Raw genomic sequence first — 13455 nt, forward strand, 5'->3', positions numbered from 1 at the left:
AAAACAAGACCCGTATATATGCCATCTACAAGAGACCCACTTCAGACCTAGGGATACATACAGACTGAAAGTGAGGGGATGCAAAAAGATATTCCATGCAAATGGAAATCAAAAGAAAGCTGCAGTAGCAATTCTCATATCAGACAAAACAGACTTTAAAATAAAGACTATTAGAAGAGACAAAGAAGGACACTACATAATGATCAAGGGATTGATCCAAGAAGAAGATATAACAACGTAAATATTTATGCACCCAACATAGGAGCACCTCAATACATAAGGCAAATGCTAACAGCCATAGAAGGGGAAATCAACAGTAACACAATCATAGTAGGGGACTTTAACACCCCACTTTCACCAATGGACAGATCATCCAAAATGAAAATAAATAAGGAAACACAAGCTTTAAATGATACATTAAACAAGACAGACTTATTTGATGTGTATAGGACATTCCATCCAAAAACAAGAGAATACACTTTCTTCTCAAGTGCTCGTGGAACATTCTCAAGGATAGACCATATCCTGGGTCACAAATCAAGCCTTGGTAAATTTCAGAAAACTACAATAGTATCAATTATCTTTTCTGACCACAATGCTATGAGATTAAATATCAATTACAGGAAAATATCTTTAAAAAATACAAATATATGGAGGCTAAACAATACACTACTTAATAACCAAGAGATCACTGAGGAAATCAAAAAATACCTAGAAATAAATGATAACGAGAACACAACGACCCAAAATCTATAGGATGCAACAAATGCAGTACTAAGAGGGAAGTTTATATCAATACATCCTTCCTCAAGAAACAAGAAACATCTCAAATAACCTTACCCCTAAAGCAATTAGAGAAAGAAAAAGTAAAAAAACCCAAAGTTGGCAGAAGGAAAGAAATCATAAAGATCAGATCAGAAATTAAAATGAAAAAGAAATGAAAGAAGCAATAGCAAAGATAAACAAAACTAAAAGCCGGTTCTTTGAGAAGATAAACAAAATTGATAAACCATTAGCCAGAGTCATCAAGAAAAACAGGAAAAAGACTCAAGTCAATAGAATTAGAAATGTAAACGGAGAAGTAACAACTGACACTGCAGAAACACAAAGGATCATGAGAGATTACTACAAGCAACTATGCCAATAAAATGGACAACCTGGAAGAAATGGACAAATTCTTACAAAAGCACAACCTTCCAAGACTGAACCAGGAAGAAATAGAAAATATAAACAGACCAATCACAAGCACTGAAACTGAGACTCTGATTAAAAATCTTGCAACTAACAAAAGCCCAGGACCAGATGGCTTCACAGGCAAATTATATCAAACATTCAGAGAAGAGCTAACATGTATCCCTCTCAAACTCTTCCAAAATATAACAGAGGGAGGAACACTCCCAAACTCATTCTGTGAGGTCACCATCATCCTGATACCAAAACCAGACAAAGATGTCACAGAGAAAGAAAACTACAGGCCAATATCACTGATTAACATAGATGCAAAAAACCTCAATAAAATACTGAGAAAGAGAATCCAGCAGCACATTAAAAGGATCATACACCATGATCAAGTGGGCCTTATCCCAGGAATGCAAGGATTCTTTAGTATCAACCAATGTGATACACCATATTAACAAATTGAAGGAGAAACACCATATGATCATCTCGATAGATGCAGAAAAAGCTTTTGACAAAATTCAACACCCATTTATGATAAAAACTCTCCAGAAAGTAGGCATAGAGGGAACTTTCCTCAACATATTAAAGGCCACATAAGACAAACTCATTCCAACATCATTCTCAATGGTGAAAAACTGAAACCATTTCCACTAAGATCAGGAACAAGACAAGGTTATCCACTCTCACCACTATTATACAACGTAGTTTTGGAAGTTTTAGGCACAGCAATCAGAGAAGAAAAGGAAATAAAAGGAATCCCAAGCAGAAAAGAAAAAGTAAGTCTGTCACTGTTTGCAGATGACATGATACTATACATAGAGAATCCTAAAGATGCTACCAGAAAACTACTGGAGCTAATCAGTGAATTTGGGAAAGTAGCAGGATACAAAATTAATGCACAGAAATCTCTTGCATTCCTGTACTCTAATGATGAAAAATCTGAAAGAGATATCAAGGAAACACTCCCATTTACCACTGAAACAAAAAGAATAAGATACCTAGGAATAAACTGACCTAGGGAGACAAAAGACCTGTATGCAGAAAACTATAAGACACTGATGAAAGAAATTAAAGATGATACAAACAGATGGAGAGATATACCATGTTCTTGGATTGAAAGAATCAACATTGTGAAAATGACTATACTACCCAAAGCAATCTACAGATTCAATGCAATCCCTATCAAACTACCACTGGTATTTTTCACAGAACTAGAACAAAAAATTTCATAATTTGTATGGAAACACAAAAGACTCCGAATAGTCAAAGCAATCTTGAGAAAGAAAAACGGAGCTGGAGGAATCAGACTCCTTGACTTCAGACTATACTACAAAGCTACAGTAATCAAGACAGTATGGTACTGGCACAAAAACAGAAATATAGATCAATGGAACAGGACAGAAAGCCCAGAGATAAACTCACACACATATAGTCACCTTATTTTTGATAAAGGAGGCAAGAACATATAATGCAGAAAAAGCGTCTTCAATAAGTGGTGCTGGGAAAACTGGACAGGTACATGTAAAAGAATGAAATAAGAACACTCCCTAGTACCATACACAATAGTAAACTCAAAATGGATTAAAGACTAAATGTAAGGCCAGACACTATCAAACTCTTAGAGGAAAACATAGGCAGAACACTCTATGACATAAATCACAGCAAGATCCTTTCGGACCCACCTCCTAGAGAAATGGAAATAAAACCAAAAATAAACAAATGGAACCTAATGAAACTTAAAAACTTTTGCACAGCAAAGGAAACCATAAACAAGACCAAAAGACAACTCTCAGAATGGGAGAAAATATTTGGAAATGAAGCAACTGACAAAGGATTAATCTCCAAAATTTACAAGCAGCTCATGCAGTTCAATGTCAAAAAAACAACCAACCCAATCCAAAAATGGGCAGAAGAGCCAAACAGACATTTCTCCAAAGCAGATGTACAGATTGCCAACAAACATATGAAAGAAAGCTCAATATCGCTAATCGTTAGAGAAATGCAAATCAAAACTACAATGAGGTATCACCTCACACCAGTCAGAATGGCCATCATCAAAAAATCTAGAAACAATAAATGCTGGAGAGGGTGTGGAGAAAAGGGAACCATCCTGCACTGTTGGTGGGAATGTAAATTGATACAGCCACTATGGAGAACAGTATGGAGGTTCCTCAAAAAACTAAAAATAGAACTACCATAGGACCCAGCAATCCCACTACTGGGCATATACCCTGAGAAAACCATAATTCAAAAAGAGTCATGTACCACAATGTTCATTGCAGCTCTGTTTACAACAGCCAGGACATGGAAGTAACCTAAGTGTCCATCAACAGATGAATGGATAAAGAAGATATGGCACATATATACAATGGAATATTACTCAGCCATAAAAAGAAACAAAATTGAGTTTCTTGTAGTGAGGTGGATGGACCTAAAGTCTGTCATACAGAGTGAAGTCAGTCAGAAGGAGAAAAACAAATACCGTATGCTAATACATATATATAGAATCTAAGAAAAAAAAGGTAATGAAGAACCCAGAGGCAGGACAGGAATAAAGATGCAGACGTTGAGGATGGACTTGAGGACACGGGGAGAGGGAAGGGTAAGCTGGGACAAAGTGAGAGAGTGGCATGGACTTACAAATACTACCAAATGTAAAACAGATAGCTAGTGGGAGGCAGCTGCATAGCACAGGGAGATCAGCTGGGCACTTTGTGACCCCTAGAGGGGTGGTATAGGGAGGGTGGGAAGGAGACGCAAGAGGGAGGAGATATGGGGATATATGTATAGGTGATTCACTTTGTTATAAAGCAGAAACTAACACACCATTGTAAAGCAATTATACTCCAATAAAGATGTTAAAAAAAAAAATTAGTAGAGGGCTTCCCTGGTGGCGCAGTGGTAGAGAGTCCTCCTGCCGATGCAGGGGACACGGGTTCGTGTCCAGTCTGGGAGGATCCCACATGCTGCGGAGTGGCTGGGCCTGTGAGCCATGGCCGCTGAGCCTGTGCATCCGGAGCCTGTGCTCTGCAATGGGAGAGGCCACAACAGTGAGAGGCCCGCGTACCGCAAAAAAAAAAAATTAGTAGAAAAGAAGGAAAAGAATAAAGAACACTGTCACCAGTCAGAAAAAAAAAAAAAGAATCCACCTGCCAATGCGGGCCACACGGGTTCAAGCCCTGGTCCGAGAAGATTCCACATGCTGCAGAACAACTAAGCCCCAGTGCCACAACTCCTGAGCCTGTGCTCTAGAGCCCACAAGCCACAACTACTGAGCCTGTGTGCCACAACTACTGAAGCTCGCGCGTCTAGAGCCCGTGCTCTGTAATATGAGAATCCACTGCAATGAGAAGTCCGCGCGCAGCAAAAAAGCCCCAATTCAGCCAAAAATAAATAAATAAATATATTTAAAAATATATATATATATATGCACACAATCACATAATTAGACTAAACAATGAAAGCTCATATGCAGTGACACGTTAGGAAAAAAAAGAATAAACAGTTAAATACATTGTCCCAGAATGTTAAGTAATGTCAGCTGAGACTAAAGAGAGCTAAATCTTTATACATAAGACCCATTACAAGTACTAAAAATGTACTTTGAATCTATGAAGTAGTCTTGCTGCCCCCCAAATTGGAACTTGAATTTATCAAGTGAGTAGATAAAATCACCAAATTGCAGGAAATACAGAGGTTAGAAAAACACTTTAAAAACCCTATGGGATCCAATTAGCAAAAACCAAACTGAGGAAAGTACAAAAAACTGTTTCTTTAACACGTAAACCTTAAGAGGGAAAAAAAGAAGACAGAGATTGAGCCTACACATTAAAAGAATCAAGAGATATACCCACCAACTCAGAAACATCAAAGAGGAATCATGAGGCAAATGAGAAACAAATGCTGACTGGGCATTTGATATTAAGTAATCATCCTTTTTAAAAGGTGTGATAATGGTATTATGGTTATGATAAAAGAAGTTGACTCTTTACTTTTTGTAGATTGATATACTTATAGATGAAATGATACAGTGTGAGGAATTTGCTTCAAAATAATACGGAGTGGGGGTAGGAGGCAGAGGCACAGATAAAGCAAGACTAGTCAGACTGTTGAAGTTAGGTCTGTGTACACAGAGGTTCATTACAACAGTCCCTCCAGTTTTGGATATATTTGAAATCTTCCATAATAAAAGCCAAAAAGTAAATTCCAACCAGACAGATCTAAATATTAAACAATAAAATTTCTTCAAAACTAAAAAAAGTTATTTAAGCTGCCTATACTCTTCCTTTTTTTCTTAAAGGAAATATTAAATAAGCATTGGAAATAAGTAAGAAAATAATACAAGAGCATAGAAAAAGGTTCAACTGTGGAGTCATACTGTAAAACCTAGGAGTGAGTACTATTAAGTGGTACTTAAAATTAAAAAGGCCAAATACTTTGAGTGGATGCATAGTAAACAAATGAAAAACTACTTGAAAACAGGAAGGGCACAGGAAAATGTAAGAGGCAGCTAAGAGCTTTTTAAAAGCACCTTGGCAATGGTACTAAACAGACTAATTTGAACTACAGAAAATCACTCCTAAGAAATGCTGGCAAAGATAAAATCATCTTTCTTTGCAATTAAATTCTTAATATCTACTTGTGTCCAGTTACTAGAAGAGAGGAAGGAAGGATAATGAATTTACTGTTTCAGCAATAACAACTGGTTTAAAGAAAAGTTGATAGGGGGAAACTAGAAAGCTGAAAATCACCTTTGTTTTCAAGTTCTAAGAAGCAAACTGAACAGAGATTTACTGGTAAGATACGGAAATAGGGGGAACACATCCGAGGACTGAAGTGGAAAACCAATGATAAGTTCAAGTGCACCAATTTGCAGTGGCAAATTTCTTGAAGGCAGGTATTGTATTTTTCAAGTTCAGAAAATACAGTACTATTCCAAGAAATAATAAATGTATTATCTGTTGAAATAACTGAATGAAATATTTTCTGTAAAGCAAAGGGTCCTCCCTCTGGAGTCAGCTAGACTAGATCAGTAGTTTCCACAATTCTATTACATTATGTGACCATTTAGAAACTAAAATCATGCAAATAACACCAAAAAAATCAACTTATGGGGGGAAAAAATGCAAGCTATGCTTAAGAGAATAACTTAAAATGAAGTATCTATAGCAGTTGCCTTAGGACCTTGGCCAGCCCTGTTTGAATCACTATCATAAAAAAAACAGGGGCCACTGATGAAATAGATTTACTGTTAATACTACTCCCTGCATGAAAGAGAAGGATTGACTGGGCTTGAACAGTAAGTAGCAGTTTGATTGACCACTACCAGGTTACCTTCACTGCATTTCCAAAATCTGAAGAAAAAAGACAACAGAACTGTAGCAATTTATACGATAAATTTATACGATAAACAGGATAACAATTACAATATACAAAATTGTATATTGTATACAATATACAATATATATACAGTATATGTATATATATACAATATACAATAAATGTATATATATACAATATACAATAAACAATATACAAAAACAGGATAACAAAATATAAAAGTGTTCAATTTTATTACAGCCTCAAATAAAGGGAGGCAGGTCAAAGGATGACAATGGTCAAGCTTTTCCCAGTTGGTGGGAGTGGTGCCACTTATCCTCTCCTGCCACAGCTCTCTTTAATGCAACTCGAGTACAAGTGGGAGGAAACTGGCACTCCAAGCTCTGGCTGGCCTATGGTTTTATCTGCTTTTCCTCAGTTCCACAATGTTCTGCAAAACAGAGCCATTTAATACCACCAGTAGGTGCAACAACTGTGGAAAATACCTCCCCAACCTTCCATAAAATCTCAAAAGCCAGTATTTGAAATATATCATTATACTTAAGAACTGCCACCATGCTGGATCTAACAGTAGCTCCAGAGGACACATTTTGAAAGACCACATTTTTCTTTCTGAAGTAAACCTTAATGGGTAGGGATATATGCTAAATGAAAGTCCTAATTTTCCAGAGTCATGGGTTGCACTTATTTACTGCATAAAGCATTTAAATATAACATTTATTGATTGCCACATTTAAACAAAATTCCTTTTTCAGCTGAAACTGTCTCTGGAGGATAATGACTTCCTAAAATTTATCTACTCTTATGAAATACCTGCTGTTTCTTTGCCCCCTGATAGAAATTCATGCCTCCAATATGCCAGTTGGCATATTGGCATATTGTTGGCAAAAGTCTTACTCTAGCCCAATCCCATCAATTTAAAGATAAGGAATCCAAGGTCTAGAGAGTCATATGAGTCTGCCTCAGATCAGACATACGGCTAATTTAAAAGGCAGTATCAGAATCTGAACCCAGGTCTCCTAAACCTCTAGCCAGTGCTCTATCATATAAAGCCTCATTTCTATTCAACAAAGCTCTCAGAGCAGTCCTTAGTCACTTCATTGTTTCCTCATTTGCAAGTTTCCTCATCACCTTATCCCCTTGATAATCAGAACAGCAGTTCTATGGATCTGCTTCACCTTCATTATGGCAATTTAAGGTGAAGAGTCTAAATGCACAGAGTACCACAGGTACTGGTTCTGTAAAATGCTTTCATTTGGGGGGAACAATTTCTTCTCTCCTGCCAGTGAAAGATGAAAATTAAATTCTGAGTATTCATCAGTAAAATAACCTCATGTTGTAATCCTAATATCATGTGTCAGACACCCACGAAATCTTTAAAAAGTCCTTGGTGGCAACGTTCTTACATGTTCTTGAATAACTTGGTTCAAGTCTCCATTCTAAATTGGGTAGTAAAAAGGAAGAGAGAAGTTATTTTTCAACAGCAGCTCTTCCATTAGATTGACTTGCTAACTATTTATTTGACAAATTTAACCTGAAGCACTTGAAAATTAGTAACAAAGGTGTTAAAAACAATATGAAATGAACAATTAAAGCAGAAATATTGCCTTGATTTGTCTCCTGAAAAATGTACAGTCTCTTCAAATTTTTGAGTACTACAGATTTAGTCCCCTAAGATAAGAACGTGTTTTTTTAGTGGTTTTTCTTCCACTGTCCTCTGGCTAAGAAATAAAGAGATAGTTTTGTAGAGGCTTTTGGATTTTTAAAGACTATTTAAGCTGGTATCCTAGACTTACACCAAATATTAAAAAACCAACGAACCTGGATCTGAAAAAATAAGCAACATGATTTTATTTTATCTTTGGAAAGCAAAGGTTATATAAATAGCAAAACAAACCTAAAATAAAGGACTGAGAACTTAACGGTCAAATAAATAGTTGATAAACCAAAATCACCAAATCACTTTCCAAACGTGGAGCTTCTCTCTTAAGTTTAATCTTACTCTTGATGTAGAACATCTGCTATAGTTATCAAAAGCATACTGATCTAAACCTACTGTATTAAGGGCTTTATATGCTATCTAAGTCCTTAGCCCTTAATTCTCACAACAACACTCTAAGTATCTATCATTATTTTCATACTGCACCTGAGAAAACTGGGGCACTTCAAGGTTAAGTAATCTGCCAAGGTTACAGAGCTTGAATCCAGCTCTGCAGGTTCACAAACCTGTGCTCCTTAGGCACTCTACTGCCTTCTTGGTAGCACAGAAAACTTGAAAATATGGTCAGACTCTAAATTCTATCTGACGTATTACCCAAGCCACTGTGAATTTTTTTCTTATTGAAGTATAGTTGATTTATAATATTAGCTTCGGGTGTACAACAGCAATTAGATATTTTCATATATTATACTCTGTTGAAAGTTACTATAAAATATTGGCTATATTCCCTGTGCTGTACATTACATCCTTGGATCTAATTTATTTTATACCTAGTAGTTTGTATCTCTTAATGAATTATTTTTTCTGGGGTCAAGAAAGCCTCAAGAATTTGCCATCTACACTTCCTGATTTTAGGTTGGGTGAGTGGCACAAATGAAATGTTTTTGTCACCACACGTTGTATCGTCACTAAAACCCGAGAGGAAGGGGAAAATTCTTAAACTTTATTTCCTGCTGGCCTAGCAGACCTTACTTAACCACTGTTATATCTATCTGATACACTCAATTAAGTGTAAGATACTAAAGTTACGACTTAAATCTTAAAGAAAATCAACTATATATTAGTCATTTTACCTGTCAGGGAAGTTAAAAGTAGATCAACAGGATATAAACCTGGGTTGTTTCCTTCTTTAGGGGAAATTTCTTGTTAATTCAATGACTTCTTAATTAAACCAAATGGAACAAGTGGCCCTCCAAAAATGAAGTGTAGTGGAAAAGGAAACAGAGGAAAAGAATCACAGTAAGCTATGTGGTGATCTACTCTCACTGATGTTAGAAAAGCGAAGGATGAGTCTCCTCTTGAGCAACTTCACTCTGACCACAGTGGCCACTTGTTACACCTACCACCCACTCCAGCACTTCAGGTTCATTAGGAATTAAAAGAAACCCAGCAAGGTAATGAACACCTCCCGAACAGGCCTAAGGTCTCTGCACCACACTCTGAGGTGCACAGAGAGCCAGTGAAGTGAGTCCTCCACCCACAAGCTTTCGCTGCTGCCCAGGTGTCAAAGCCCAAAGCCTGGGGCCAAGACAGCTCTCCGGCCAGGGCACTGACCCATCTCTAGACAACCCCGCCCCCTCCCCGACCAAAGTGTCTGTGCCTAGAAGGGTGGGGGTAGGGGCAGGGTGAGGACGGCCTGCATAGGAGAGAAGGGGGCTAAGAGGATGTTTCGAACGAGGAAGGGTCCCTTCCCAGACTGGCGGTTCGGGACGCGGCCCGGGGCCGAGGAGACAGCCGGACGCCGCCATGATGGGGCCGGCCGAGACGGGGGGCGTGACGCGGGAGACCCCGCGCGCAGACCCGGCTCCCCTTTCCCCCCGCCCCTCCCCCGCGTGGGCCTCGGCCACAACTGACCCCAGATACTCACGCTTTGTCCACCAGCTCCCGCACCTTCCACATGTTCAACATCGTGCCCCGAGCGGGCTGAGCCGCCACCTCCCTTTCCTGTTCCCCACGGACCCCAGAACCCTTCCGCGCCGGGACAGATCCAGGCCGGGGTCGCCGCCGCCTCAAACTCCCCCAGTCAGCGCCTTATCGTGCCACAGCCGCGGCGCCGCCAGTGACACGTCGAGACGCGGGGACAGAGGCTCTGCGTGGAGCGGAAGTGCCCGACTTTCCTCCCGCTGCGCGCGGGGCACGCTGGGACTTGTAGTTCTTTCACCGCGCCAAGCGGGCCAGTCAAGCTGAGAGAGTTCCTGAGGTAAGATTAGTAGGGCTCCTCTTAAACTCTCGGGGTTCTCCGCACCCCTCCCCAGCCCCCGACCCACAGAACCGGAAACTTTAGGGGTGAGGTCGGCAGTCTGTGCCTTAACAAATCCTCCATGCTCACATTTCAGAACCACCGGTATAGAATCTCGTCACACAAACTTGTTTTTCCAATATAAAGCATTATTATGTTATTAATAATGATTACATATAAGGAAGTGTGATTGGTATATGTATTCCTCATTGACAGAAGCAACGCTGAATTTGGTTCCAAATGTCCAAATATACTTCCTTCCCAGGGCTTTAGTTTACATCCTTGTAAATTGAAGAGATTGTATTTTAAAACCTATCCCACTCTAATTCTGTGTTACGGGGCTCTTATATTTAGACAGCTATTTGATATCCTTGTTAAATACTGTATTATAAAGCTCGGAAATTCCGTTCATACTCCCTGGGAAACTGTATAAAAACAGCAGTACAACACTATGACAGGCCCAAGAACTTGGCAGGTGTATATCCTTAAAGCGTAAGTATACATCCACACTGCATTCATTGTTTTATTTAAATGGTTGTTGTCATTTTATTTTTAACTTACTCATTTTTGACAGTGTTCATGTTAAAGCCACAAGCAACCTTAAAGTTCATTTGGTCCAACTGCTTAAATTTTATAGTTTTTTTCATTCTACAAATTTTTACAGAGCATTTTCTATGTGCCAGGAGTGAGGAATACAGCTGGGAAGAAGACAGACAAGGCCTCAGCTCTCTTGGATCTTAAAGGTCCTCTGGAGGAAAACATAGTAATCAAGGGAACATTTACGATAATTGCAGATAGAAAGTGCTTGAAGAAAACAGAAGATAATGTTATGAAGAATGATGTTAGAGGAAAATAACATTAGGGAGTATTTAGGGCCTCTTTGAGGACTTTTTTTTTTTTTTTTTTGGCATGAAGGATCTTAGTTCCCCAACCTGGGATTGAACCCGTGCCCTCTGCAGTGGAAGCCTGGAGTCATAACCACTGGACGGCCAGGGAATTTCCCTGATGACATTTTATTTAAGCTGAAACTTGAATGATAAAAAGGAGCTGGCAAAAAACAAACAAACAAACAAAACAAACAACTGCAAGAAAAGAATTCCTGGTGAAGGGAACAGATGATGACTCTGATTCACAAAGGAGACCTGAAATTGATTGCTGCTAGTCATGAAGCTAGGTAACAATGATCTCAAATCAAGAATCTAGAACATGTGACCCCTTAGTTAGTTCTTCAGGTCAAATCACCCCTTCATATTGCATCCACTTAATAACTGGAAGCAGCTCTGAAAAAGGGTTTCAGTAAGACTTCCGGGATTTCAACAAGACAAGCAAGTTGAAAGAATTGCCAGGCAGAAAAGTACAAAAAGCAGAAATCAGGACAAAGCTATCTGAGAGCTTTGTCAAGATAGGATTGCTCAGGCAGACAGAAGTAAAGTGAGTTGGAGAGTGGGTGGGGAGGGGCAGGTAAAGAGATAGGCAGAGAAATGGGGCTTTCGAATGAGAAGTTTGTGTTTCGTGTTGAAAGGACTGTCCAGCTCAAGATTCAAAGGGTGGAATGTGGCCTGGGGAGATAAGAAAGGGAAACTGCTTCCCATAAATAAGAGCTCAGCAAGTTAACTTTCAAACAAGCGGGTTCAGGGTACACCAGCAGAATGGGCCTGGCATAAAAATAACCACCTTCCCTGCCCTCGGCCTGTTTGCACATTCATAGTAATTCATAGTCAGCTTCACCAGAGTTACCCAGAGAGTACAATACTGTTATCTACTTTGCCTGATCCAACAAGTTTGAAAGTGTCTAGATTTATTCCAGAGTCGTCACCTGTGGTGTTTTCACAGTTGACCAATGCCATCTAGAATATAACACAAAAAACCTGCCTGTCTACCTTTGATTTAAGAGAGCCCTTAATGGACTCAGAAGAGCCAGACAAGGAGAGTTTGTTAAAAAGTGCTCTGGTCTCTAAAGACTAATCATTTGCATTTTAACAAAGTGTTCCATTTTTACCCTTTATCTTGCAAGTTTGGGAGCAGTTTCCATAGTAACTTCTTTGTGGCAGTTTAAATGTGTCCACAGAAAAATAAACAAGAAAAAGTCCCACCTACCCCTCTTCAGGAAAACATATTTTTCACTAAATGGGCTTTTAGTAAGGCCAAACCAACACAAGGTTTGAAAGCAAATGTACTCAGCAGTGTTATTTATGTGACAGGAGCAATTGTAAACACTGCTTCTCTCCTATGACTGGTTCCTTGGTGTTTCCTCCAGAGGAGTTTGATTCCTAGTACAGGGCTGTGGCAGCCATGGGAAGGCTCCGGCCAGATCTATCTTTAAGAGAACCAGTTGAGAGGAGTGTGGATGACCAGCAGCTCCGACAGCCACTTCTTGGGGATCAGCCACAGCATTTATGCCAAGGCTGTGCTGTCACTGGGCTGCTCCCAAGCAATGACTGAGCAAGGTGTTCTGGAGTGAGGCTGTTTCTGCCCAAAGCAGGACTCCTCTGCTGGGCCAGCATTGCCTTGGGCTCCCCACTGACCTGGCCCACATTTCCTCGGAGCTTTGCTGCAACTGGACAGATTCTCTTCCAACCCAATCTTCCTTTTCCTGTCTCTCTTGACAGAACTTCCTTGTAGTCTGAAACTCTTCCCACATACTCCTGTTCCTTCTTCCATTTATCCTTCAATAAATCTCTTATACTTCTAATTCCATCTTGGCTTTTGCTTCTTGCAGTATCCAAACTGACACAAGAGGCAAACAGTTGTACCTTGGTTTCAGTATTTGGCCCAGCGAGGGCTGTTTCTGATCACACCTAACTATTCCTCTCTAGAAGTCAGGATACTTGGTTTCGAATCATATTATGAGGGTCGCCACAAGAGCTATGCAGATTGTATATTGCACGACCCCAGGACCATTTATGTGGACTACCATGAACTGTCAGACAATTAACCACAGGCAGGAAGTATAAAGTAGTGGTTAAAAAGTACAGAT

The 13455-nt window shown here is 39.5% G+C and overlaps 1 protein-coding gene and 1 long non-coding RNA gene across 5 annotated transcripts in view; one reads left to right on the top strand and one right to left on the bottom strand.

The window, feature by feature from the left end:
- CLINT1 (clathrin interactor 1) overlaps nucleotides 1-10344 on the bottom strand; it is a 64779-nt gene extending 54435 nt beyond the window's left edge. For 3 of the 4 annotated variants that reach the window (XM_067732408.1, XM_067732406.1, XM_067732405.1), the window contains exon 1: nucleotides 10107-10343. In XM_067732408.1, coding sequence (XP_067588509.1) covers nucleotides 10107-10147 — 41 coding nt within the window. In that variant the 5' untranslated portion in view covers nucleotides 10148-10343. Of the gene's footprint in view, nucleotides 1-10106 lie in introns of all 4 variants that reach the window. The other variant, XM_067732407.1, reaches the window with a different exon arrangement.
- Nucleotide 10345: 1 nt separating this feature from the next.
- LOC137221943 (uncharacterized) overlaps nucleotides 10346-13455 on the top strand; it is a 192194-nt gene continuing 189084 nt past the window's right edge. Inside the window, exon 1 of the long non-coding RNA XR_010942213.1 lies at nucleotides 10346-10439. This is a non-coding gene — a long non-coding RNA (uncharacterized lncRNA). The remainder of the gene's footprint in view (nucleotides 10440-13455) is intronic.

The sequence above is a fragment of the Pseudorca crassidens genome, chromosome 3 (genome assembly GCF_039906515.1).
Source record: "Pseudorca crassidens isolate mPseCra1 chromosome 3, mPseCra1.hap1, whole genome shotgun sequence".
In the NCBI taxonomy this organism is placed as follows: domain Eukaryota; kingdom Metazoa; phylum Chordata; class Mammalia; order Artiodactyla; family Delphinidae; genus Pseudorca; species Pseudorca crassidens.